The sequence below is a fragment of the Lampris incognitus genome, chromosome 14 (assembly GCF_029633865.1).
Source record: "Lampris incognitus isolate fLamInc1 chromosome 14, fLamInc1.hap2, whole genome shotgun sequence".
NCBI classification, from domain to species: domain Eukaryota; kingdom Metazoa; phylum Chordata; class Actinopteri; order Lampriformes; family Lampridae; genus Lampris; species Lampris incognitus.
The window spans coordinates 8,880,393-8,904,776 of NC_079224.1; the positions used below are offsets into that span (position 1 = coordinate 8,880,393).

Consider the following 24,384-nt stretch of genomic DNA (forward strand, 5'->3'; position numbering starts at 1 on the left):
GTGTGTGTGTTTGCATCCGACAGTATTGGATGTGTGACAATCAGGCGCGGCGTGCAGCGTTTTGCCCAAGGTTGACGCTATAGATTGGATCAACGGGAGAGGCGCTCCGCTCCATGTGACGAAAGCGTTTGCACGCCTCTGATTGGCTAACCCTAACCTAGCCCTAACCCCATCCTAACCCTAACCTTAACCGTTTCGAATGCATCAGTTGCCTGACAGCAAAACAACCAATCACAGGAGAGCACCCCCCCCCCCGTGTGAGCCAGTCTAGCGCCAGCCTTTTTCCAATCAATTTTAGATCGAACGTCCGCGTAACGAAAACTCTGATTGGCTGAACCTTAACCAATCAGAATTGATTATTCGTAACCAATCAGAGACAAGCGTTTCCAGATATTTTCTTTAACCAATCAGAGGCAGGCGTTCCCAAAATTGGGTTGGAAAAAAGAAAATCTATATCGAGCTGGCATACAACTTTTATTTTTTCTTGCAAGGGCATGATGTCCATGGTGAATCGCAACTCTTTTAGACCCACCACTATTTTGCATCAGTATGTCCTGATCTGAGGGTGTGTTTATTAGGCGTCATGACCAAACAAGTTACTGAGTATTTTAGTTCAGAAATAAGAAATTTCACTTTATTCACGTATATTCATTGTACGTTGTATGCTAGCTAACAAGTTAGCTTAGCAAGTGTAAGACTCAGCCAACTTTTTCTCAAGAAGGGAAAATTGTCACTACCATCACGTGTCATCACCATCACATTTTGCTGTTACAGCTTTGAAAAAGGCATCATAGTATCAAACCTATTTTGTAGGACGATCAAAGCTGTGCTAAGATATTTGTCCCAGGCCACTTAATAGAGCTTTTGAAAAAGAAAAAGAAAAACATTTTAAAGAAATTTATTTTTTATTTTTTCAAATTGTCAAGAGCCAAAAGTGTCCCAAATTGAAGAATCACCCATCTACAAAAACACACTTCCAGCCACTGTTGGTTTTACCCTGTAAATGGAAGACTAAAACCAGTTGCAACTGTAGAATGTGAAGGAAACGTGTGTTGTCTCTCATACTGTCTGTGGGGAAAGAGACAGCAAGTCATGTTGGCCATGTTGGCAACAATGATGGGGTGTGTGTCATCATTAAATGCAATGTGTGCAATCATTAAATTGATCTTGACGATGCTAGTGTTATATAAAAAAAAGGAATACGTTCTCAGTTTCAGCGGTTCTGCAATACTTTATCACCCCGTCTCTGAGACACCCGGGAAAAAGCACAGCCATTGTGCACCTTGAGAACACTTTTATTTGTATATACAACTATAGTACACATATAAACCGAAAATTATTTGCATTCCAAGAATTTATATTACAAACTTCCATGTTTTTGGTTAAGTGAGTTTCACAGAGTTGGCCTTCCTCAGGCAAATAAAACAAATACAATACCTTAAAACGAACATTCCAGACATTCCTCTACCTTAAAGATCATCAGCTCACAAGGTTTACGTCTCTCTCTAAGTCTCACAGACAGCACAAGTCCTCTGCACATTAGTAGTCATTAACAGAGTAATGTGCCATGGTGTGTCATGTGGCCTACAGTTTTTCTACAGTTGCCTGAAATGGTTCATACAATATTCACAAAAGAAAGTGTATACAGGTGGAGAAAAAAGAAGAAACAGTTTTAATGTGATAGTGTTAACTTATGTTGTGTATGTTTGATGATTGCAAGGTAAATTCAAATATTCCCAGAAAAAAATAGCAAATATATCATCAATATGAGCAGTGAGGCCGAATGCTTTAGGTGGTCTTGGTCCACACCAGCCACTGGTCCACAGTGAATTCCTCTCTTGATGTTTCATCCAAACTGAATATTGTAGATTCATAAAGTACAATAGGAGCATCAATCATCTTGAAAGATAATTCAGAAGCAACACGTTGATTTTATTGGAATGGGGTTTTTTTTGCACAAGTATATACATATAAAAGATGAGTGGAAGCTTGGTAGGATTCACTAACAATGCAGAGGCTGAATCTACAAAAACGCATCCTTTTGATTTTTGAAGATTTTTCCCCCCCACTGTATTCCTGTCTGACAATTTGAGCATATTTCTGCTTCATTCAACGGTTTCTGGGTTAAACAACCATGTAACGACCTATACCAAAGTCTTTATAATAACAATAATAATATTAATAATATCCATCCATTATCCGAACCGCTTATCCTGTTCTCAGGCTCACAGGGATGCTGGAGCCTATCCCAGCAGTCATTGCGTGGCAGGCAGGGAGACACCCTGGACAGACCGCCAAGCCATCACAGGGCCACACACACACACACACACACACATATTCACACCTAGGGACAATTTAGTACGGCCGAGTCACCTGACCTACATGTCTTTGGACTGTGGGAGGAAACCGGAGCACCCAGAGGAAACCCACACAGACACGGGGAGAACATGCAAACTAAGGGTGGACTACCCTGGGGCTCGAACCCAGGACCTTCTTGCTGTGAGGTGACCGTGCTAACCACTGCGCCACTGTGCTGCCTTAATAATAATAATAATAATAATAATAATAGTAATAATAAGGTTAGGGCAACAAGACAATTCTGTGCCTTGAGAGCGCTCTTGTACGTCTTTTTATACTTACAACAATCCAGCATTACTGAGTCTTTTTCATTAGCAAGGATGCAACCAGAAACTCTTGGCTTTCTGATGAGTGTGCCAGCAGCCCCCCCTAAGGCATCACATACCTTCCTGATGGAGAATAGTTCAGTTTACGTCAAATAACTTTCCGAAAAATATATGAGTGGTTTGATGATCATACTGTATTTACAAAACCAAGGCTTCAAAAGAAAAGTGTGTTTCTCCTTTTGCACATAGTTACATATTCACACACCCCACAGACACACACTGTAAAGAGCAACACTGAATCATTGTTAGAAACACCTTCAGAAATAACAATACTTATTGACAGAAACAACAAATCTATTCATTCAGGCTCATAATTCTATCAGTTCACCTTATTTATTTCCCAGGTATCCCCAGACTATTGCGGCTTTTATTAATACTTTCTATCAGCAAATAGAAAAGAACTTAGTTTGTCAGTCTTCCACGTGAACTGGCGTCTACAGTTTCATTAAGTATTGTTCTCACTTTTTTTTTTATTTGCATCTTACCAAACATCCAGTCTCACAGTTCTGAAGCATGGATGGATAAAGGGTTATGTTGTCCTTTCGCTCTGTACACTCTAGCTTAATGTTTTCCTAACACTTTTCTGGGATTAACAACCCCCGCCGCCGCCCAGGCCAGGCTCCACCTCCCGTCTCTAGAGCCTGTCGTCCTCCTCCGTGTCGCTGAGTGGATCACAGCCAGACACTGAGACCGTCTGTGCCAGGCGTTTCCGGAAATGTCCGTTGGGGATCTGCCAGCCCGTCCGCGAGCGTGGGCGGGCTGAGCTGACGGTGTTTGAGCGTCCCAGGCTGTGGGCCACGGCCGCCTCGAAGGTCAGCGTCTCCATGGGACCGGTGGGGTCTGGACTGTGGTCGTCCTCCTGGGAGGTCAGGAATGGCTCAGAGGGGTAACGTCGAGGCGGGCTCTGATGCTGGGCGGCTTCCCTCTGTCTTTCACCGGCCGGCCCCTCTTGAGCCTCCCACACGGGCTTACCCCGCCTCAGGGTCTCCGGGCTGCCCGGCTCGTCCTCGTCCACGGACGGTTGTGTGCGGCACACGAGAGGGGAGTAGGAGATGTGAGGGCGGGAGCGTGTAGGGGTTTGAGACACGGGCCGTCGGCCGCTGGGGGTACTGGACTCCGAGGTGGAGGGTACAGGGCTTTCTGAGCTGTTGCCCTGGAAAATAGAAGTTATGAAACATATGTATAGCTACTCGTATGATTTTTAAAGAAATGCATCCAGTAACTTGCAGTTGAATGTCTTGAACAGAGAGAATCTAGGTGCAAAGTAGTATTTTTAACATTTACTTGAAATTCTCAAAATTCAACTACCACTACTACTACTACTACTACTACTAGTACTACTACCACTTTCGGCTACTCCCGTTAGGGGTTGCCACAGTGGATCATCCGTTTCCATCTCTTCCTGCCCTCTGCATCTTCCTCTGTCACACCAGCCACCTGCATGGCCTCCCTCACCACATCCATAAACCTCCTCTTTGGCCTTCCTCTTCTCCTCTTCCCTGGCAGCTCCATATTCGGCATCCTTCTCCCAATATACCCAGCACCTCTCCTCCACACATGTCCAAACCATCTCAATCTTGCCTCTCTTGCTTTGTCTCCAAACCGTCCAACCTGAGCTGTCCCTCTAATATACTCGTTCCTAATCCTGTCCTTCTTCATCACTCTCAATGAAAAGCTTATCATCTTCAACTCTGCCACCTCCAGCTCCACCTCCTGTCTCTTCATCAGTGCCACTGTCTCCAAACCATGTAACATAGCTGGTCTCACTACCATCTTGTAAACCTTCCCTTTAACTCTTGCTGGTACCCTTCTGTCACAAACCACTCCTGACACTCTTCTCCACCCTGCCTGCACTCTCTTCTTCACCTCTCTCCTGTACTCCCCGTTACTTTGGACAGTTGTCACCAAGTATTTAAACTCATACACCTTCGTCACCTCTACTCCTTGCATCTTAACCATTCCACTGTACTACCTCTCATTCACGCATATGTGTTCCATCTTGCTCCTACTGACTTTCATTCCTCTTCTCTCCAGTGCATACCTCCACCTCTCCAGGCTCTCCTCAACCTGCACCCTACTCTCACAATGTCATCTGCAAACATCATAGTCCATGAAGACTCCTGCCTGATCTCGTCTGTCAACCTGTCCATCACCATTGCAAACAAGAAAGAAAGGGCTCAAAGCCGATCCTTGATGTAATCCCACCTCCACCTTGAACCCATCTGTCATTCCAACTGCACACCTCACCACTGTCACACTTCCCTCCTACATGTCCTGCACCACTCCTACATACTTCTCTGCAACTCCCGACTTCCTCAAAATTCTCAAAATCCAACTAAAAAACTTAAATTTCCTTATTCAGTCCTAAATCACAATTTAGTCCCAGAGGGATTTACTGTCATACTGCACAATCACATCACATTCTGCACAACACCCCCCATCGGCAGGACCAACCGTTTAAACAGTGTAAATAACATTCACATCAGATAAATGATACATCTATAAATATGTAAAACGCATCACTTCCTGTGCACCAGTAAAGATTCCATGTGAAAGCATGGGATGGACCCAGCAATCAACAAATATGCAAAATGGCAAATTCATATTTTTTTTATTTTCATTGGGGCTTGGGGGTTAATTTCAACACTAATAGCAATTAAAAGGTAATAACACTACCATGAAAATATTTCCTTTTCTTATTACCTATCAATTGCTAGCGATGCATATCTATGACCCACCTGTTTATCCTTGGCGTGTGTCCGTTCAGCACTGGAGCAGCGTGAGGGCTGCAGGCTCCTCTCCTCGGAGTTGCATCGTGACGTGTCTGGGGAGAGGAGGTGACGGCGCTCCTTGGACCGGCCACGTTCTCTGTCCCTGTCAGCCTGCTGCCACTGCTCAGACCGAGACACTGTGGGACAGAGGGCCAGGGTGAGAAGCCGTCACACAGACCGTAAGGATGGGATGAGAGGGTGGTGAATAACACACATGATGTCAGCATATACAGTGAACAGCACAAGTCACGGGTGGCTGAACAGAAAACACATGAGGGGACAACGCCTGTGTATATAACCTGAAGGGCGAACAGCACTGACCTGCTGCCTTGTAACTCTTGTGACGGGGTCTGTACACTCTCTCAGGGCTTTTCTCCTCCTCTTCCTCCTGCCACAGGCCATTCACCCGCTGATCCGCAACAGTGGAGACGGAACGCTTCATGGAACCTGATGAAACCTCTGCCTGCTAACGTACGTTCATGCCAGCACACACACACACACGTGCACGCACACACATGCGCACGCGCACATACATTTGGACACATGGGTGCACAAACAAAAAATTTTGACCAACATGCGGGTGAATGGTATCAATCAAGAGACGTAGCAGTACAAGATATGTGCAGAGACAGGATATTAAGCATGTTGACTTTCAATAAACTCATTTCATGCACTGACAGATCCATGCAGAGGTCCTTTTTAACTTCTCCCCATGCTCCTTTGTTAGCAAGGACATGTTCTGATACACTTGAGCTTTATTTCCTTGTTCTTCTCTCCATTCAACACTGAGAGAGAATCATGAGAGACGTTGAGGTGAAAATTTGGGGTATCAGCATCCCAAGACCACGCACACTCCATAGAAACTAACAACTCACTGAGCCTTAATGAGACACCGAAAGTGACAAAAGGCAGACCCAGACCAAGGCCCTATTAAATGTTTCTCAAAATTAGTTTTGCATAGCCATCCCAATCAGTTCGTCCTGGACACGTGCACGTATAATGGCACATGGTGCTTCGACTTAAAGCCCATATGACCGCTGGGGTCCTTCAGATCCATCACCGAGGCTTAGCCATGAGGGACGTGCATTCAGACGTGCTGTACCTGCGAGTCTACAGCCAGACGAGGCATGGAGGAAGCCCGTGCGCACAGGCCCCTGCCTAGCGGGAGCTCCAGTGAGGCTCCCATTGACCTACTGCTCTTCCCCACCTATAGGTGAGCACAGAGACAAAGACAAGGAGGGGGGCAAGAAGAGACAAGAGCACGCATCACCCGGGTCCATGGCACCCCTGCCTGTGTGCTGCCTTCCAGCTCAGACAAAAAGGCAGGCAATGAGACCGCTCCATCTCTGAGGCTTCTCTTATAGCCATCACCGCTGCCATCATCATTGCCATAGCCATCGCAATCATCATTCCATCAGAAGCCATTCCAGCCAAAAATGAAGGGACAGAGGAAAAACCAACAACAACAAAGAGACTGAGTCCAAGGAGAAATATTCAAAAACGTTAGCGGAACAAAGAGTGGAAGTTACTGATGAAGAGGAAAGAGAATGGGTGGCAGTACTTTTAAGGTGTGAAAGTACACACATTCATGCACGTTTCAACCTGGATGCACCGACAGAGCCGACAGCATCATCTGTCTCTTAGCCAAACACATTCCTTCACTGAGACAGTTTACAGAGAAAGAGAAGCAATAATATATGGGTATCTCAGATTTAACTTGGGTCATTCCTCTAGCAGACATCGCAGACCAGCTCAACCAGACAGCATAGAGACAGCACAACGTCAACAGTTAGGCACGTGTGCCTCTGCTTTCAAACCTCCACAGCAATAAAACGTAATCAGGGACAAGGAGCCAAACAGACAGCAATGACGTGCTCTGCAAAGGCACCGAGAAAGTGACTTCCAAAGGCTTCATCTTGCCATCGTCATTCAAGACACATCTATCCTATTTTGTGTGCAGGTGACACTTGGTGAATGCCTTGCTCAGGAGTGAGTGAATATCTTCAATGAAAGTCCATGCTGTGATTCACATGATGTGACGCTATCAGTAACGTTCGTACAGGCCTCCGTCTTACCAGGCATTGGCTTTGGCTTTGGCTTGACTCAACGTCTGAGCACTCAGGCTCCAGGAAGAGCTCCTGGGGTGAGATGGGGCTCAAAGCCACAAAACCTCCCCTGGTCCTAAATTGGGACAGAGAGTGCCAGTTGAGAAAACAGTGCACACATGCAATTACACACATAAAACAGCCACATATGTCTCTCTCTCTCTCTCACACACACACACTCACAGGGCTGAGCCGGCGCTGTGGGCCATGGACGGGAGTGGCTGGGTGTTGGAGAGAATGTCATCAGGGAGGGCCGATGCATCTAGACGCTTGAAAATCAAATTACTCTTCTGAATGACAGACAAAACAACATTAATTAACTGTGGGTAAGAGCTCTCTGTCTCCGACTCATTTTTAGGTTGCCGAGATAAAGAACTGTGTCTATAGAAAGATGACATCGAGGTGACAAATGTGTGCTCAGCTGACCTGGGCTTCTAGCTGTTGTCTAAGCTTCTTGGCTTTGTTTTGTTTGAAGTAGTCCATTATCATCATCGAAGCGTAGATCTTGCCAACAGTCATGTCAGTATCTGTGTTGGCAGACGCAGATAGCTTATTTCACGCACACGTGCACCCACACATGCCCACACACACATGCCCCCCCCCACACACACACACACTTCATTAATTGTTACCGCTTGCATCTGTGTTTTGCATTACCTCAGGACCCCTTGCTAGTGACAGACCTTTGTTTATAGGCACCAGTAAGTCCAAGGTCTTCTGTGGCAGGTAAGGCCAGATGACACTGATCTCCTTCTGCAGCTCGGTGTCCAGCGCGACACGGTCTTCGCCTCCTGTAACAAAAACACGAGGCCAAATACACATACACATATGACATGCTGTGACACCCCGGCAAAACAGATACGCACTTTTTCCCTGACGCCACAATGTGTAATGACACACTCATCTGTGAACGCCAACCTCTGGCTATTTTTATGTCCAACGCGGTACGGATGAGAGACATCAGGGTGGAGGTAAAATGGACCGTCATGTCTTCATCCACAGGCATGTTCATCAACACCAACCTCTGAGAAAGACATTCAGAGAGGCAGAAATCAAAGCACATATGTTTTTTTTTTAATTTAGAAATATCTGAAATCAAATTCCGCTGCCAGTCTCTTTTAACAGTCGACTGTATACTGAGTACCTTATAGGCGATTTTAGCCGGACACTTCTTCCCCAGGCCCAGGGGTGGTGACATGTGGGTCAGCATCTCATACATGGCCGTGTAGTGGATACGGCCACTACAGAGGAAACACACATGATCACAGATGGGGAGTGAAAACAGGTGTTTTACGCGGCTCTATTAGTTTACATTTTGTATGTGGCGACTGCCCTCTGCTGGACAGAGTTGGAACATGAGTATCGACTACATGGATCTAGCATGCGATAACTAAAAAAAAAAAACCAATGTTGTGAATAAGCTGGAAAAGATACAACTGGCCTCACCATGCTGCACGGTCATACTCTCCCCAGATGCGCACAAACTCGTCCAGGTGATGGGGGCCGAGGATCGAGGAATCTCTCGTAAGGTACTCGAAATTATCCATAATCACAGCCACGAAGAGATTTAGCATCTAGAGAACGACAAAAACGTTGAAACATGTTGAGAAGAAAGGCGCAGTGTGCAAAGCAAAGCAAAGAAGAAAAAAAAGCAAATGGAAAGAGATATGAGGTCACAAAAGTGAATGTGTGGGTTTTTTTTCATAGAGAGCCCTCACCAGAAAAGAGCTGAAGAAAATAAATGAGACAAAGTAGCAGTAAGCGAATTCGGTGCCGCAGCCCCCCTCGTGGTCTGGTGATATGGTGAGGGGGGCGATGGAGGGGTCCGGCTCACACTCCTGACCGCCCAGACATGAGAGCATGATCTCCTGCCAGGACTCCCCCGTTGCACTCCTATAAAAAAGAGAATCGATCCGTTTGCATGTGTGAGTTTTAGTTGTTTAACATGTTTGGAAGACTTCTTTTTTTTTGTTCAGGCTCACCTGAAAAGGAGCATCAGTGCACTGAAAAAGGTCTTGAAATTGTTGTGCTGGTTGATGTGGCTCTCGTCATTCAACTTGATGTTTCCGAATACCTGCAGAAAATCATCTGCTTCAGCGGGTAGCGACCAATACCACAGACACTGTGCAACATTAAGGATGTAAGTTTAACATCAGTACTTTGCAGTATAATACCCATACCTGCATGCCGATTATGGCATATATGAAGAAAAGCATGGCGATGAGAAGACAGACATAAGGGAGAGCCTGTGTGGGAGAAACAACGGACAAAACTGATTTGCAACTTGCAATTAAGACAAAAAAGTGCGTCTCTTCATATCTTCATTTTGCGCTAACATCTGTGAGAACATCGCGGAACAAAAAGCCATTATGTACCTACGAGGAGTTTGAACGTGCAAGAAACAGAAGCAGATTAGGAAATGTCTGACCTTAAAGGACTGCACGAAGGTCCAGAGCAGGATCCGTATGGTGTAACCCTGCCTCAGCAGCTTGATCAGCCTGGCCGCTCGGAAGAGCTTCAGGAAACTCATGTTGATGGTGTTCAACGACTGGGATAGACACCAGGGCGGAGGAGAGAGGGGGAGGGAAGAGACAGGATGAAACTCAGATGGAGGGATGGAGCGTGACACGACTGAGATGGAGTAAGATGTCTAAGAGGCAGGGATAGTGATACATAAGGAAACTTGTCAAAACAGTATGTCACAGACATCCGGGTCACGTGGCGGTCTATTCCGTTGCCTAGCAACACTGGGATCACCAGATCGAGTCTCCATGTTACCTCTGGATTGGTCGGGTGTCCCTACAGACACAACTGGCCGTGTCTGCGGGTGGGAAGCCGGATGTGGGTACGTGTCCTAGTCGCTGCACTAGCGCCCCCTCTGGTCGGTCGGGGCACCTGTTCGGGGGGGAGGGGGAACTGGGGGGGATAGCATGATTCTCCCACGCGCTACGTCTTCCTGGTGAAACTCCTCACTGTCAGGTGAAAAGAAGCGGCTGGCGACTCCACATGTATCGAGGAGGCATATGGTAGACAGCAGAGGGGGTGGAGCAGCGACCGGGATGGCTCGGAAGAGTGGGGTAATTGGCCAGGTACAATTGGAGAGAAAAGGGAGGAAACCCCCACCCCAAAAAAAACCCTAGTATGTCGTACATAAAAACGAAATGAGGGCGAGCTGCCCTGTTTCCTTGAAATCAGAACTGAAGACTCACCCTGTGAATCCTAACAAACAAAATAAATGTTGTTTACCGATGTCGAGAAAGCATCGGCTAGTCTTCCAAACAGTTTCACTACAAATGACACACAGACTGAGTTGGTGTTGAGCTATAGCTACTTGTGTTTCTCTGTAGATGATCGTCTATCTTCTAAACCTCATGTTTATTCCAAGTCTTACGTCTCTTAGGATCCAGTGAACAAGTGAGCTGTAAGTCTGCGTTTGCCTTTGCTAGGTTATGGTGGTGTGCAGCACAGTGGGGAAGAGTTCAGCTCTGCTGCTCTCACAGCGAGCGGGCGCTGGGTGTGACTCCAGTCCATCTGTGTAGACGTTTAAATGTTTGTTGTGCATTTGCATGGGTTTCCTCCCCCAGCCCAAAGACATGCATGTTTGGTGAACTGGAGTCTTTACATTTCCCATAAGAGAGAGAGAGAGAGAGCGAGAGCGAGAGAGGTAGAGAGACTGTGTGAGAGACAGAGATGACAGAGTGTGAGGGAGAGCGAGAGAGAGCGAGAGGTAGAGAGACTGTGTGTGAGAGAGATGAGAGAGTGTGAGAGAGAGAGATGAGAGAGAGAGTGAGAGAAAGAGAGAGAGAGCAAGGTAGAGAGTGTGACAGAGTGAGAGTGAGAGAACGAGAGCCGTAGTGTGTGTGCGTGAAAGGGAGCAAGTGAGAGATTGTGTGTGTGTGTGTGTGCGTGCCCGCCCTGTGATGAGGGTGTCTCCCTCCTTTCTGCCCCAATGTCTGCTGGGATATACTCCAGCTCGCTGTACCCCTACATTGGATTAAGTAGGTATAGCTAATTGGATGGATGATTATTGTGCTCTATTACATATAAATGCCTGGTGTCAGTGTTTGTGTATGTCAGTAACTGTCTGGCATGTTGCACGGATGTTTGACAGTGGACGTGAAGCCCGTATCCATCACTGTTCTTTTGCATGCTGGAGCAATCTGACCGCCTTCGTCCATGAGCAGATTTATCTTTTCTATTTGCATATTCAGATCTTCACTTGTGACTCCATTCTCGGGTTGTTTCCCCTCTTAGTTTTGTGTTTCTATCATTCGCAACCTAGGCAGCTATGGACTTTGTTGGAGGGATTTGTCCATTCCCGCTGTTTGTACTGAGACAGTTAAAGAGGGTTTCATGTACTCTGCAGCCTCATCTCATCTCATCATCAGCCGCTTCTCCAGGGTCGGGTCACGGTGGCACCAAGCTAAGTAGGGCACTCCTGATGTCCCTCTCCCCAACAACGCCCTCCAGCTCCTCCTGGGGGATCCCAAGGCATTCCTAGGCCAGATTGGACATGTAGTCCCTCCAGCGAGTTCTGGGTCTACCCTGGGGTCTCCCCCCAGTTGGACGTGCCGGGAAAACCCCCAAAGGAAGTCGCCCAGGAGGCATCCTAATCAGATGCCCGAACCACCTCAACTGGCTCCTTTCGACACGAAGGAGCAGCGGCTCTACTCCAAGCTCCTTCCTGATGTCCGAGCTCCTCACCCTATCTCTAAGACTGAGCCCAGACACCCTACAGAGGAAACTCATTTCAGCTGCTTGTATCCGGGATCTCACCCTTTCGGTCACTACCCAAAGCTCATGACCATAGGTGAGGGTTGGAACAAAGACTGACTGGTAAATTGAGAGCTTTGCCTTCCGGCTCAGCTCCCTCTTCACCACAACGGTCCGGTACAACGTCCGCATTACTGCCGATGCTGCACCAATCCACCTGTCAATCTCCCGCTCCATCCTACTCTCACTTTTGAACAAGACCCCGAGATACTTGAACTCCTTCACTTGAGGCAACAACTCTTTCCTCTGGGTTGGGGATGAATTGTTGCCTCAAGTGAAGGAGTTTTGTTTGTTTTTAAAGCTTTGTTGTGAAAAACTATATTCTAGTGTGCATGTGTGTAGAACTGGGTAAGTGTGATGCAGGGTGCTGCTGTTACCCTAAGTAGATAAAATAAAGTAAAATAAAACCCTCTACTCCTGCTTTATGTCTCCCTGTCTGCCTATTCTTTCTCTTTTTCTCCTCTCTGTTGCGTTCTACTGCTTTTTTACATTTTACCAAGTGTCTGTGGACTGTGGAAAGGCGCTACACAAATATAATGAAGTACTACCACTTACTATGACTATTACTACTACTATTACTATTCTAAGCACGTTTTTGGGTGCATGGAGGTTTAACTGTGAAAAATGATAAAGATTACAGCACAAGAGTGATAGCTTACCTGTAAATCCACGATTATCTCTGTGATGCTGCCGAGCACCGTGATGAAATCAAAAATATTCCATGTGTCTCGGAAGTAGTTCTGCGGAAAGGTAAAAGAATGAAATCAGCAGGTGTAAAACTCTCCATCCATAAGTTTCTGTTTTTAGAATGGAGCTGAACTTAAATCTGAACAACTCCTGAAGTTTATATTCCTCTGTCTTCATTTTTCAACGCTTTTATTCTGATACTCACCACAAGGCCAAACGCCATGATCTTCAGCACACACTCCATGGAGAAGAGGACGGTGAAGGCTGTGTTCAGATGCTTCAGCACCGTATCGTAGGCTGTCGGGGCTGAGTGATACTGCACAAACCACAGCCAATTAGAAATGTGATACCCAACCATAATACTGACGAGTACCATCTCACATACACACACACACACACACACACACACAAATACACACACACACACACACACACACACACCGCACAGCAATGCAACCTTCCACTGGTTGGAAACAAAGAAAGGTTATATACCAGCTACTGTTAGCTGACATTACTACATGATGAATGAGAAGCATCTTCACCTTCATCATCAGAACCACAGTGTGACTACATGATGAATGAGAAGCATCTTCACCTTCATCATCAGAACCACAGTGTTACTACATGATGAATGAAAAGCACCTTCACCTTCATCATAAGAACCACAGTGTTACTACATGATGAATGAGAAGCATCTTCACCTTCATCATCAGAACCACGGTGTAATTACATGATGAATGAGAAGCAACTTCACCTTTATCATAAGGACCACAGTGTGACTACACGATGAATGAGAAGCACCTTCAGCTTCATCATAAGAACCACAGTGTTACTACATGATGAATGAGAAGCACCTTCACCTTCATCATAAGAACCACAGTGTTACTACATGATGAATGAGAAGCACCTTCACCTTCATCATAAGAACCACAGTGTTACTACATGATGAATGAGAAGCACCTTCACCTTCATCATAAGAACCACAGTTTTACTACATTGTGAATGAGAAGCACCTTCACCTTCATCATCAGAACCACAGTGTTCAGGGCGATCATGACCAGCACTGTGTACTCAAAAGAGGGCGACGCAACAAAGTGCCACAGTCTGTACTGGAAGGTTTGCCTGTTCTGCGGCATGTAGCGGGTCATGGGTTTGGCGCTCATGGTAAAGTCAATGCAGGCCCTCTGAAGGAGAGAAGAAACACAGGATGTACTTCCATAGCTGGAAACTCTGACTTGAATGTGACTCAGTTGGAATAATATGACAAGTAATTGCTAAAATTAAAATAAATAAATAAATAATAAAATAAATTTAAGTTCACACTTACTGTCTTCATTTGTTTGAATGAAGGTGTGTGTGTGTGTGTGTGTGTGTGTGTGTGTGTGTTTGTGTGTGTGTGTGTGAAACACAAATCTTCAGAGCACCTCATTCTTCTCCAGGCTGCACTCCTGAATCATCTTGTCACCCTGTTCCTGGAAGGTGATGATGATGAGAGCCACAAAGATGTTGACGAAGAAGAACGGGAACACCACAAAGTAGACCACGTAGAACACGGACATCTCCATCCGGTTCCCCCGGCTTGGACCCATGTTCTCTTCCGTGACATCAGTAGAGTGCTGGAGGACCCTGAAAGGTAAATAAACGTAAGAGGGAAGAACGGGAGAAAGAGAAGGAAAGGAGGCGTGGTGTGAGTATGAAATGTTGGAAATGATCAGATGTTGCTAAATGTATGAGCATGTGTTGGTAAAGGAAAGTGGCATTTGATAAGTGTTGGCACCGCACATCTGTGGGATGAATATTCTGTGTTGAAATAAGCAGAGACATCTACAAGTGTCTGCAGCTGTGAACAGGTTTACACTCACTGAGGCCATCCCTCCCCCGTGGAGACGGTGAAAAGTGTGAGGAGGGCCCAGCAGACATTGTCGTAGTGGAACTCGTGTCTTCTCCACTCCCTCCTCTTCACCTCCTTCTTGTCTCTGCTGTAGTCAATGTAGTAGCCTCTGTAGGGAACAGATCGCCCCACAGGTAATCGCTTCATTAGTCACAGTTTTCAAACGGTGGCTTTAATGAAGTGAAGGTGGTTAGGGCCTCTAGCGCCATCTGTCTGGCAAAAACACTACACATGAACATTTATTGCTGTATGAATGAATGAATGAAAGCCACTTTATTTGACATTTTATTCTTACAATGAATGTGTTCTCTACATTTAACTCATCCTCTTGTACAGGAGCAGTGGGCAGCTGCAGCGCCTGGGGACCAACTCCAGTTCTTCTTTCCATTGCCTTGCTTAGGGGCACAGGCAGGAGTATTAACCCTAACATGCATGTCATTTTGATGGTGGAGGAACCTGGAGCACCCGGAGGAAACCCACACAGACATGGAGAGAACATGCAAACTTCACACAGAAAGGACCTGGGACGGCCTGGGGTTCAAACCCAGGACCTTCTTGCTGTAAGGCAACAGTTCTAACCACTGGGCCACCGTGCCACCAAGTATAATGTATGCTAAGTGCAACTGTATGTTAAGTGAAAACATATGAGACCATTGTCCCCTTTTGAGAGGACTTTTACCACTTGCATAGGCACTAACATGCGGGTATTGCACTTGCCCCATATGTGACCCCATCTCTTCCTAACTGTTCCGCTGACATGGGGTCACATAAACTTACCATAGGCCAATGGTTCACAACCTCTTTTGGCCCGTGACCCCACTTTGATGTCACAAACATCTAGTGACCCCACACCAGGAGTGGGCAATCTTATCCAGATAGGGCCAGTGTGGGTGAAGGTTTTTGTTGCACACCTGATCGCACTAATCAACCAGTAGAGTCTTTGCTGAGGAACTTGATTAGGAGACACAGGTGTGTAACTGCCTGGTTGGAACAAAAACCTTGAGCCACACTGGCCCTTTCTGGGTAAGATTGCCCACTCCTGCCCCAGATATTCAAAACAAACGATGTTTTGCGGAATTTTTTTTCTTTCAATCATGTAATAATTGGCCCTGTGATGGACTGGCAGCCTGTTCAGGGTGTCTCCCCACCTGCCACCCAGTGACTGCTGGGATAAGCTCCAGCATCCCCACAACCCTGAGAGCAGGATAAGTGGTTTGGATAATAAATGAATGAATGAATGTAATAATTTGTAATACTATGTTGCAAGGAAACGTTCATAAGTTTAGTTGTTTTAAATTAAATTGTGCGTGGTGTTTTTATTTTTATTATAACAATGATTATTATTCGTATTGATCAATTACAAAAAAAAATGTCAGGCGACCCCATTTGAATTCCATGCAACTCCTCTTGGGGGTCACATGAGGTCATATGGGGAATCATATGTTTTTAATCAGCTATTGCATCTTTGAAGGTACGCTCATGATCCCCAAGGTCTCTGCAGTCCAGGTGATGGAATAGGAGGTCTAGCTGGGGTGAAATAAATATTTATATCCAATATTTCGATAGCATTCGCTATTGATTTTGAATTTGAAGATGGCTCCATCTGCTGCACTTCTTTGCTGCATATTATAGTAACGCTCACCAAAGTTCAAACATGCTTTGTTTTCTGTGGCTGTACCCAAAGTCACACACTAGCACACTGTTTAGTACTCCACAATAGAGTGCGAGTATTTTTAGTATGTCCGAAACCATAGTATGCAAGCAAAAATACCTGGATGTCATACTACATGTAGAGAAATTTCAGATTATGCAAACACTGGACACTAAGAGGGCATGAATATTCATCCTGCAAAGCATTGCAATACTTCACAACAACGACCAACAATGGCGAAGAGCGTTACACACCCCAACTGGCAGAACGGCCAAACAGTTTAAAATTCAAGTATTACTCCCCCCCCCCCACACCTTTTCTCCCCAATTGTATCCAGCCAATTACTCCACTCTTCCGAGCCGTCCTAGTTGCTGCTGCACCCCCTCTGCCAATCCAGGGAGGGCTGCAGACTACCACATGCCTCCTCCAATACATGTGGAGTCACCAGCTGCTTCTTTTCACCTGACAGTGAGTAGTTTCACCAGAGGGACGTAGCATGTGGGAGGATCACGCTACGTCCCCCTAGTTCCCCCCCCAACAGGCGGCCCGGCCGACCAGAGGAAGCACTAGTGCAGCGACCAGGACACATACCCACATCAAGCTTCCCACCCACAGACACGGCCAACTGTGTCTGTAAGGATGCCCGACCAAGCCGGAGGTAACACGGGGATTCGAACCGGCGATCCCCGTGCTGGTAGGCAATGGAATAGATCGCTACGCTACCCGGACGCCCACAGCCCTTACACTTTTTACTCGCCTTCTAATAGTATGCTGGAAGATAGTACACATACACTACCGTTCAAAAGTTTGGGATCACCCAAACAATTTTGTGTTTTCCATGAAAAGTCACACTTATTCACCACCATATGTTGTGAAATGAATAGAAAATAGAGTCAAGACATTGACAAGGTTAGAAATAATGATTTGTATTTGAAATAAGATTTTTTTTACATCAAACTTTGCTTTCGTCAAAGAATCCTCCATTTGCAGCAATTACAGCATTGCAGACCTTTGGCATTCTAGCTGTTAATTTGTTGAGGTAATCTGGAGAAATTGCACCCCACGCTTCCAGAAGCAGCTCCCACAAGTTGGATTGGTTGGATGGGCACTTCTTTGAGCAGATTGAGTTTCTGGAGCATCACATTTGTGGGGTCAATTAAACGCTCAAAATGGCCAGAAAAAGAGAACTTTCATCTGAAACTCGACAGTCTATTCTTGTTCTTAGAAATGAAGGCTATTCCATGCGAGAAATTGCTAAGAAATTGAAGATTTCCTACACCGGTGTGTACTACTCCCTTCAGAGGACAGCACAAACAGGCTCTAACCAGAGTAGAAAAAGAAGTGGGAGGCCGCGTTGCACAACTGAGCAAGAAGATAAGCACATTAGAGTCTCTAGTTTGAGAAACAGACGCCTCACAGGTCCCCAACTGGCATCTTCATTAAATAGTACCTGTTAGAGCCTGTTTGTGCTGTCCTCTGAAGGGAGTAGTACACACCGGTGTAGGAAATCTTCAATTTCTTAGCAATTTCTCGCATGGAATAGCCTTCATTTCTAAGAACAAGAATAGACTGTCGAGTTTCAGATGAAAGTTCTCTTTTTCTGGCCATTTTGAGCGTTTAATTGACCCCACAAATGTGATGCTCCAGAAACTCAATCTGCTCAAAGAAGTGCCCATCCAACCAATCCAACTTGTGGGAGCTGCTTCTGGAAGCGTGGGGTGCAATTTCTCCAGATTACCTCAACAAATTAACAGCTAGAATGCCAAAGGTCTGCAATGCTGTAATTGCTGCAAATGGAGGATTCTTTGACGAAAGCAAAGTTTGATGTAAAAAAAATCTTATTTCAAATACAAATCATTATTTCTAACCTTGTCAATGTCTTGACTCTATTTTCTATTCATTTCACAACATATGGTGGTGAATAAGTGTGACTTTTCATGGAAAACACGAAATTGTTTGGGTGATCCCAAACTTTTGAACGGTAGTGTATGTAGTAAATAGTATGTGATTTCGGATGCAACCCCAAAGGTGCAGCAGATGGAGCCATCTTTGAACTCAAAAGAAACAGTACATGCTGTTTAAATATTGGATTTAAACATTTGTTTCACCCCGAGTAAATATTTTACCCCACCCGTAAGACTGGATAGGCCTTCAGGATCATGAGCATTCCTTCAAAGATGTAATAGCTGATTGAAAACAGGTAAAAAAGTGGCCTTTTGATTTATCACTATCATCTGCCAATGGCGGCACGGTGGCGCGGTGGTTAGCATGGTTGCCTCACAGCAAGAAGGTCCTGGGTTCGATACCCGGTGTAGTCCAACCTTGGGGTCGTCTTGGGTCATCCTGTGGAGTTTGCATTTTCTCCATGTGTCTGCGTGGGTTTCCTCCGGGTGCTCCAGTTTCCTCCCACAGTCCAAAGACATGTAGGTCAGGTGAATTGGCTGTACTAAATTGGCCCTAGTTGTGAATGTGTGTGTATGTGTGTGTGTGTGTGTGTGTGTGTGTGTGTGTGTGTGTGTGGGCCCTGTGATGGCCTGGCGGCCTGTCCAGGGCATCTCCCCGTCTGCCACCCAATGACTGCTGGGATAGGCTCCAGCATCCCCGCGACCCTGAGAGCAGGATAAGCGGTTTGGATAATAGATGGACGGATGGATCTGCCAATGGAAATCTCATGTGACCCCATCTCAGAGAAACAGAAGGTTATGAGGACACGGGGTCACCATTAGGGCATAGGACTGTATACTAGGTTCAGGTAACCACTCACTGGCATTCCTTCTCTGTATTCATGGAGCCGTCGGTGCAGTAGAAGAACTTTCCCTTGAAGAGCTGCACGGCGATGACGGCGAATATGAACATGAAGAGCTGGTAGACGATGAGAATGTTGAAGACGTTCTTCAAGGACGTGACCACGCAGTCGAAAACAGCCTGCAGAGGAGAAATTAAGAGAGGATTGCAACCCGTCAGAGACCTGTGCCACACCCGCCACCCTTCAGACAGATACTGGAAGAGAGCTTGTGCAGGAATAGGCGATACCTTAAGTTTGGGGAGCCTCTTGATGGTTTTGAGAGGTCGCAGGACTCTCAGCACTCGGAGGGATTTAATGGTCTTAATGTCTCGGCCTTTGTTGTTCCTGTTGACGGTGATGCACAGCAAGTATGTCACAACTGGGAACATGCCCGCAAACTGATGCACAAGGATACATGGATGCACGCATGTGAAAACAATTAAAAAGCAAACACCACAACACTCACGCAAATGCGGACATTAAAGATTTCAAAAGGAATGGAGAGGGAAAAAAAGCACCAATTAACACAACGCTGGTGAGGGGTCGGCGGTTAGAAGACCAAAACACAAAAAATACACACTGATCGAGATGAAGGGTAAAGTGAAAGATAAGGAAAGAAATGAGAGGCTGATGTTGGAAGTGTACATGAACTGTCTGCTTTACCCCATCACATTCCTGGCAGCCCCAACAGTGATAAAATCCACAGGAACAACAGAGAAATGGAGGAATAAAGAGAGATACAGCGTGAGCGCAGCTCAGAGGATCACAGCTATATTCACCACAGAGAGATTAACACACGCTCCTCTATAGTACGAGGGAAAGCACTAAAGGCTTTGTACCCTGAAAAAGTAGCACCGCATCCTCCTCCCAAAACCAGGGCTGCAATGCTGGCAGATTTACCACAGGAAATGTTGACGTTTGGATATGTGCACAGAAATGTTGATATTTCAGCCAGAACTGGTGTCTTTCATTGATATAATAAAGCAATTTATTTCACCTTTTCACTCAAAAACCTCATTTAAAGAACAACTCCACACTTTAATTGGTTTTTTATGTGTGGAAAACACAATTTAAAACTTTATTTCAATGAAAGATATTAGTTCTGGATGAAATCTCGACATCTATGTATGTGTAAATATCCATCCATCCATTATTCACGCCGCTTATCCCAATCGGGGTCGCGGGATGCTGGAGCCTATCCCAGCAGTCATTGGGTGGCAGGCGGGGAGACACCCTAGACAGGCCGCCAGACCATCACAGTGTGTATGTATGTATGATAAAGGCATTTCCTGTAATAAGTCTGGCAATGTCGAACCCCTGCTGGCTAAACTTTGCCATAAGTGTTCGGCTCCAAATGTTTACATGTCCAAATGCTATTTTCACACATGCAAAAAAAAAAAAGTTTGAATGTCACCCCCCCCCCCACTGATGAGAGAGTCCAATCCAACCCCCATTTTCTTCTCATCTGTGCTAGTAAAAAAAAAAATCATATTTCTGAGCATTTTTCGAAAATGACAAAGGGGTGGACCACAGCTGATGCTGGGAGTGGGAGGTGATGTTTTTGAGGGTTTGGGCTATGTTCCGGAGTCGAGGGGACACACGCCATTGCCTCAGACCATTTTTCTGTGCACAGAATCTGAGCACATCAAAGAAGGTTGAATCAGTTCATCTGGATTTCATGTTTATTGACGGACATGTTTCAACACTCTCCAGTCTCAACTGACTGCAGGTATCCCCACCCTTATAAACAGCACAGCCGCACAACGACCGAAACCAACGATCAGTTTCATATGCAAATGAGGAGTCAAAGAGGCCATCGATGTGAAGAGGGAATGACCATCCCTAAACCGGGGGGGGGGGGCTAAGAGTACACCTGTCACCATCTTACAATGCTGTGATTGCAAACATTCTGAAATCCTCTGTGAACAGCACACATGGCCATGGTAACGCTGGTTAACGTCACACCCATATCTGCATATCAAACCCATCGTTGGTTTCGGTTGTTATGCAACTGTATTGTTTATTTTACTTATTTATTTTTCTTTTTTGGGATTTTTCCCCTTTTCTCCCCAATTGTATTCAGCCAGTTCCTCCACTCTTCCGAGCCATTCCGGTCACTGCTCCACCCCCTCTGCTGATCCGGGGAGGGCTCCAGACTACCACATGCCTCCTCCGATACACGTGGAGTCGCCAGCCGCTTCTTTTCACCTGACAGTGAGGAGTTTCGTCAGGGGGACCTAGCACGTAAGAGGATCACGCTGTTCCCCCCCCAGCCCCCCCCCCCGCCCCCAGACAGGTGCCCCGACCGACTAGAGGAGGCGCTGGTGCATTGACCAGGACACATACTCGCATCCGGCTTCCCACCCACAGACACGGCCAATTGTATCTGCAGGGACGCCCTACCAAACCGGAGGTAACACCGGGATTCGACCTGGCGATCCCCACGTTGGTAGGCAACGGAATAGACCCACTGTATTGTTTATAAGGGTGGGGATACCTGCAGCCAGTTTAGACTGAAGAGGTCACTTAGTTGAATCAGAATCAGAATTCTTTATTCATCCCCGAGGAGAAACTGGGTTCTATTACAGACACTCATGCACTAATAAGAAAAAACTAAAAACTAACAAGATACAAGATAACAAGAAAATAGAAACCAACAGAAACAAGAAAAACAGAAACAAATAGAAATAAAAGATAAATAGGAAATAAAAACAAGAACAAAATATATCAACAAGCACGGTGCACATATAACAGCCTATCTATCCTGCACTGCCGCAGCACACAACAAGCAGCACAGACAAACAGGAAGTGATGAAACGTGTCTGTCAATAAACGCTGTGTCCAGATGAACTGATTCAACCTTCTTTGATTTTCTTACCTGAATTATTGAGCATGCATCAAGACGAATCTGAACATATTCACTAACACGGACTCAGCTCGAGTGGCCAGCGCTAACATGGAAGAGAATGGGACAGGGATGCTGTCCTCTAAAAAAGCGACAAAATGCACTTCTAGTGACTCCAAAACAACATGCATAGCTAATATGTGTATTCTTGGCTATTACAATTGATCACAATAACTTTCTAACTTTCTATTTGGGATTTAAACAATAAATATGAGCTGCGGAGTAGAGGTACTTGTTTCCTGGTCATTTTTCACTGCGTTTTGCATGAACCTACATGAGAGACATAAAAATTATAAAAAGGCAGAATGAGCATGAATAATCCCGATAATAAGACACTGTACAACCCAAGAATACACATGTGAGCTATGCATGGTGTTTCTGAGTCACTAGAAGGGCATTTTATTAATTTTTCAGAGGACAGGATCGCTGCCCTGCACATTTATAACTACATTCAGATTATATGTATGGAAAAATGGTCTGGGCCAATGTCCCCCAGACCCCAGAAAATAGCCAACCCCCCCAAAAAAGTGAACTACCCCTTTAACAACTTTAAAGAGTTTGAACAATGTCTGTGACGCTGAGTAGCTCCCATAAAATGGCTTTTTATTATTAGACGCACTTACAACATTTCAGTCACAATGATTTTCATCAGGGTCACCATTTCTGAGATGTCCCACCTCCTTAAAAAGACTGCCCTGGGAAGGAGGTGGAGCACCTTAGAAATAATGAACCTAATGAAGATCACCGTGACTGAAACATTCATGTTCATCTAATAAATAAAAAGCCCTTTTGTGGGAGCTACTCTGTGTCACGGAAATTTTTCAGCTCTTGACAGTTGGCACATGTCCTCTGCCCTGCACCGTGAAGAAGTCTGAATGTGCTTATCTTCCACGTTTTGACTATTCAACAACTTCTCATCATGCTCACGTGCTTGGCAAAACACCAAGAGAATCTTGGTATTTAAAACGTTTTCTAAATATTAGTGCAGCCAAGCCTAAACCTAAAACAAAATCAAATAAAAGTCCATCACTATTGTTTACTTGCAATTACCTGAATATACTTCTCTCCTGCTTTGTTATGTTGTTTCTTTTAATAATATATGTCTCATTCTTTTTCTTTATTTTGTAAGCTCATCCCTGTCCTTCTTTTCTTACCGATTACTGCTCTATATGGCTTGTGTTACATCCAGAAACCTTAACTTATCATAAAAATACATACAAAACAATCAACAAAAAAATTGAAAACGTAATTTTTTTTAAAAAATGTAATAAAAAAAATTGACATGCACAAAAAAATAACATACAATAACAATTGAAATCAAACAGCCTATCCTCGTCTGTTGTTAAGGATGCTGGTGCACAGGGGAAAGTTTACATAGGACCATGCCTCATCTCAGACATACTGTAGATTTAGGTATAGTCCCAGATATACAGCGACTGCCCCTATGTCAGTGCAATAGACTGCCGTTGTACGTGCATTGGCTCAAGGCTGCAAAACACAGGTTGTTTGAACGATGGCCTTTTCGAACATGCTATATGCTCAGGGGTGACTTGCTGCAGTGAGTCAGTCATTAGTCATCAACAGCACCTCTCTATTGTGACTCACGTTAAAGCGAAGGCAATCAGAGCTCCCACCACCACAATGAAGTCCAGGATGTTCCACATGTCTCGGAAATAGGAGCCGTCGTGCAGAATCAGACCCTGGTCTATCATCTGGAGGATAACCGTACAACCAAACAGACAAACACAACAGCGTTGGCAAGAAAATGTGCACCTTGAATATACAATGGGAGGAAAACTCATCAGGGAAAATTCACAAGAAATTGTGAGTTTATTTTAATTAAGAGGTAGTTTTTTTGTGGCTTTTCCCCCCCCTTTTTCTCCCCAGTTGTACTTGGCCAATTACCCCACTCTTCTGAGCCATCCCGGTTGCTGCTCCACCCCCTCTGCCGATCCGGGGAGGGCTGCAGACTACCACATGCCTCCTCCGATATACGTGGAGTTGCCAGCCGCTCCTCCCCTGACAGTGAGGAGTTTCGCCAGGGGGACATAGCCCATGGGAGGATCACGCTATTCCCCCCCAGTTCCCACTCCCCCTCGATCAGGTGCCCCAACCGACCAGAGGAGGCGCTA

The 24,384-nt window shown here is 45.5% G+C and overlaps 1 protein-coding gene across 1 annotated transcript in view; it reads right to left on the reverse strand.

The window, feature by feature from the left end:
- Positions 1–3,252: 3,252 nt before the first annotated feature.
- The window catches only part of LOC130123915 (voltage-dependent R-type calcium channel subunit alpha-1E-like), a 63,921-nt gene continuing 42,789 nt past the window's right edge, over positions 3,253–24,384 (reverse strand). Inside the window, exons 24-47 of the mRNA XM_056293245.1 lie at positions 23,858–23,964; positions 20,011–20,022; positions 19,596–19,692; positions 19,327–19,487; positions 14,883–15,020; positions 14,445–14,646; positions 14,040–14,204; positions 13,226–13,336; positions 12,993–13,073; positions 9,989–10,108; positions 9,741–9,806; positions 9,543–9,634; positions 9,279–9,453; positions 9,007–9,134; positions 8,705–8,801; positions 8,479–8,584; positions 8,244–8,351; positions 7,987–8,087; positions 7,744–7,850; positions 7,531–7,636; positions 6,558–6,662; positions 5,777–5,921; positions 5,423–5,592; positions 3,253–3,837 (exon numbers count right to left, since the gene is read on the reverse strand). Coding sequence (XP_056149220.1) covers positions 3,319–3,837; positions 5,423–5,592; positions 5,777–5,921; positions 6,558–6,662; positions 7,531–7,636; positions 7,744–7,850; positions 7,987–8,087; positions 8,244–8,351; positions 8,479–8,584; positions 8,705–8,801; positions 9,007–9,134; positions 9,279–9,453; positions 9,543–9,634; positions 9,741–9,806; positions 9,989–10,108; positions 12,993–13,073; positions 13,226–13,336; positions 14,040–14,204; positions 14,445–14,646; positions 14,883–15,020; positions 19,327–19,487; positions 19,596–19,692; positions 20,011–20,022; positions 23,858–23,964 — 3,219 coding nt within the window. The 3' untranslated portion in view covers positions 3,253–3,318. The remainder of the gene's footprint in view (positions 3,838–5,422; positions 5,593–5,776; positions 5,922–6,557; positions 6,663–7,530; positions 7,637–7,743; positions 7,851–7,986; positions 8,088–8,243; positions 8,352–8,478; positions 8,585–8,704; positions 8,802–9,006; positions 9,135–9,278; positions 9,454–9,542; positions 9,635–9,740; positions 9,807–9,988; positions 10,109–12,992; positions 13,074–13,225; positions 13,337–14,039; positions 14,205–14,444; positions 14,647–14,882; positions 15,021–19,326; positions 19,488–19,595; positions 19,693–20,010; positions 20,023–23,857; positions 23,965–24,384) is intronic.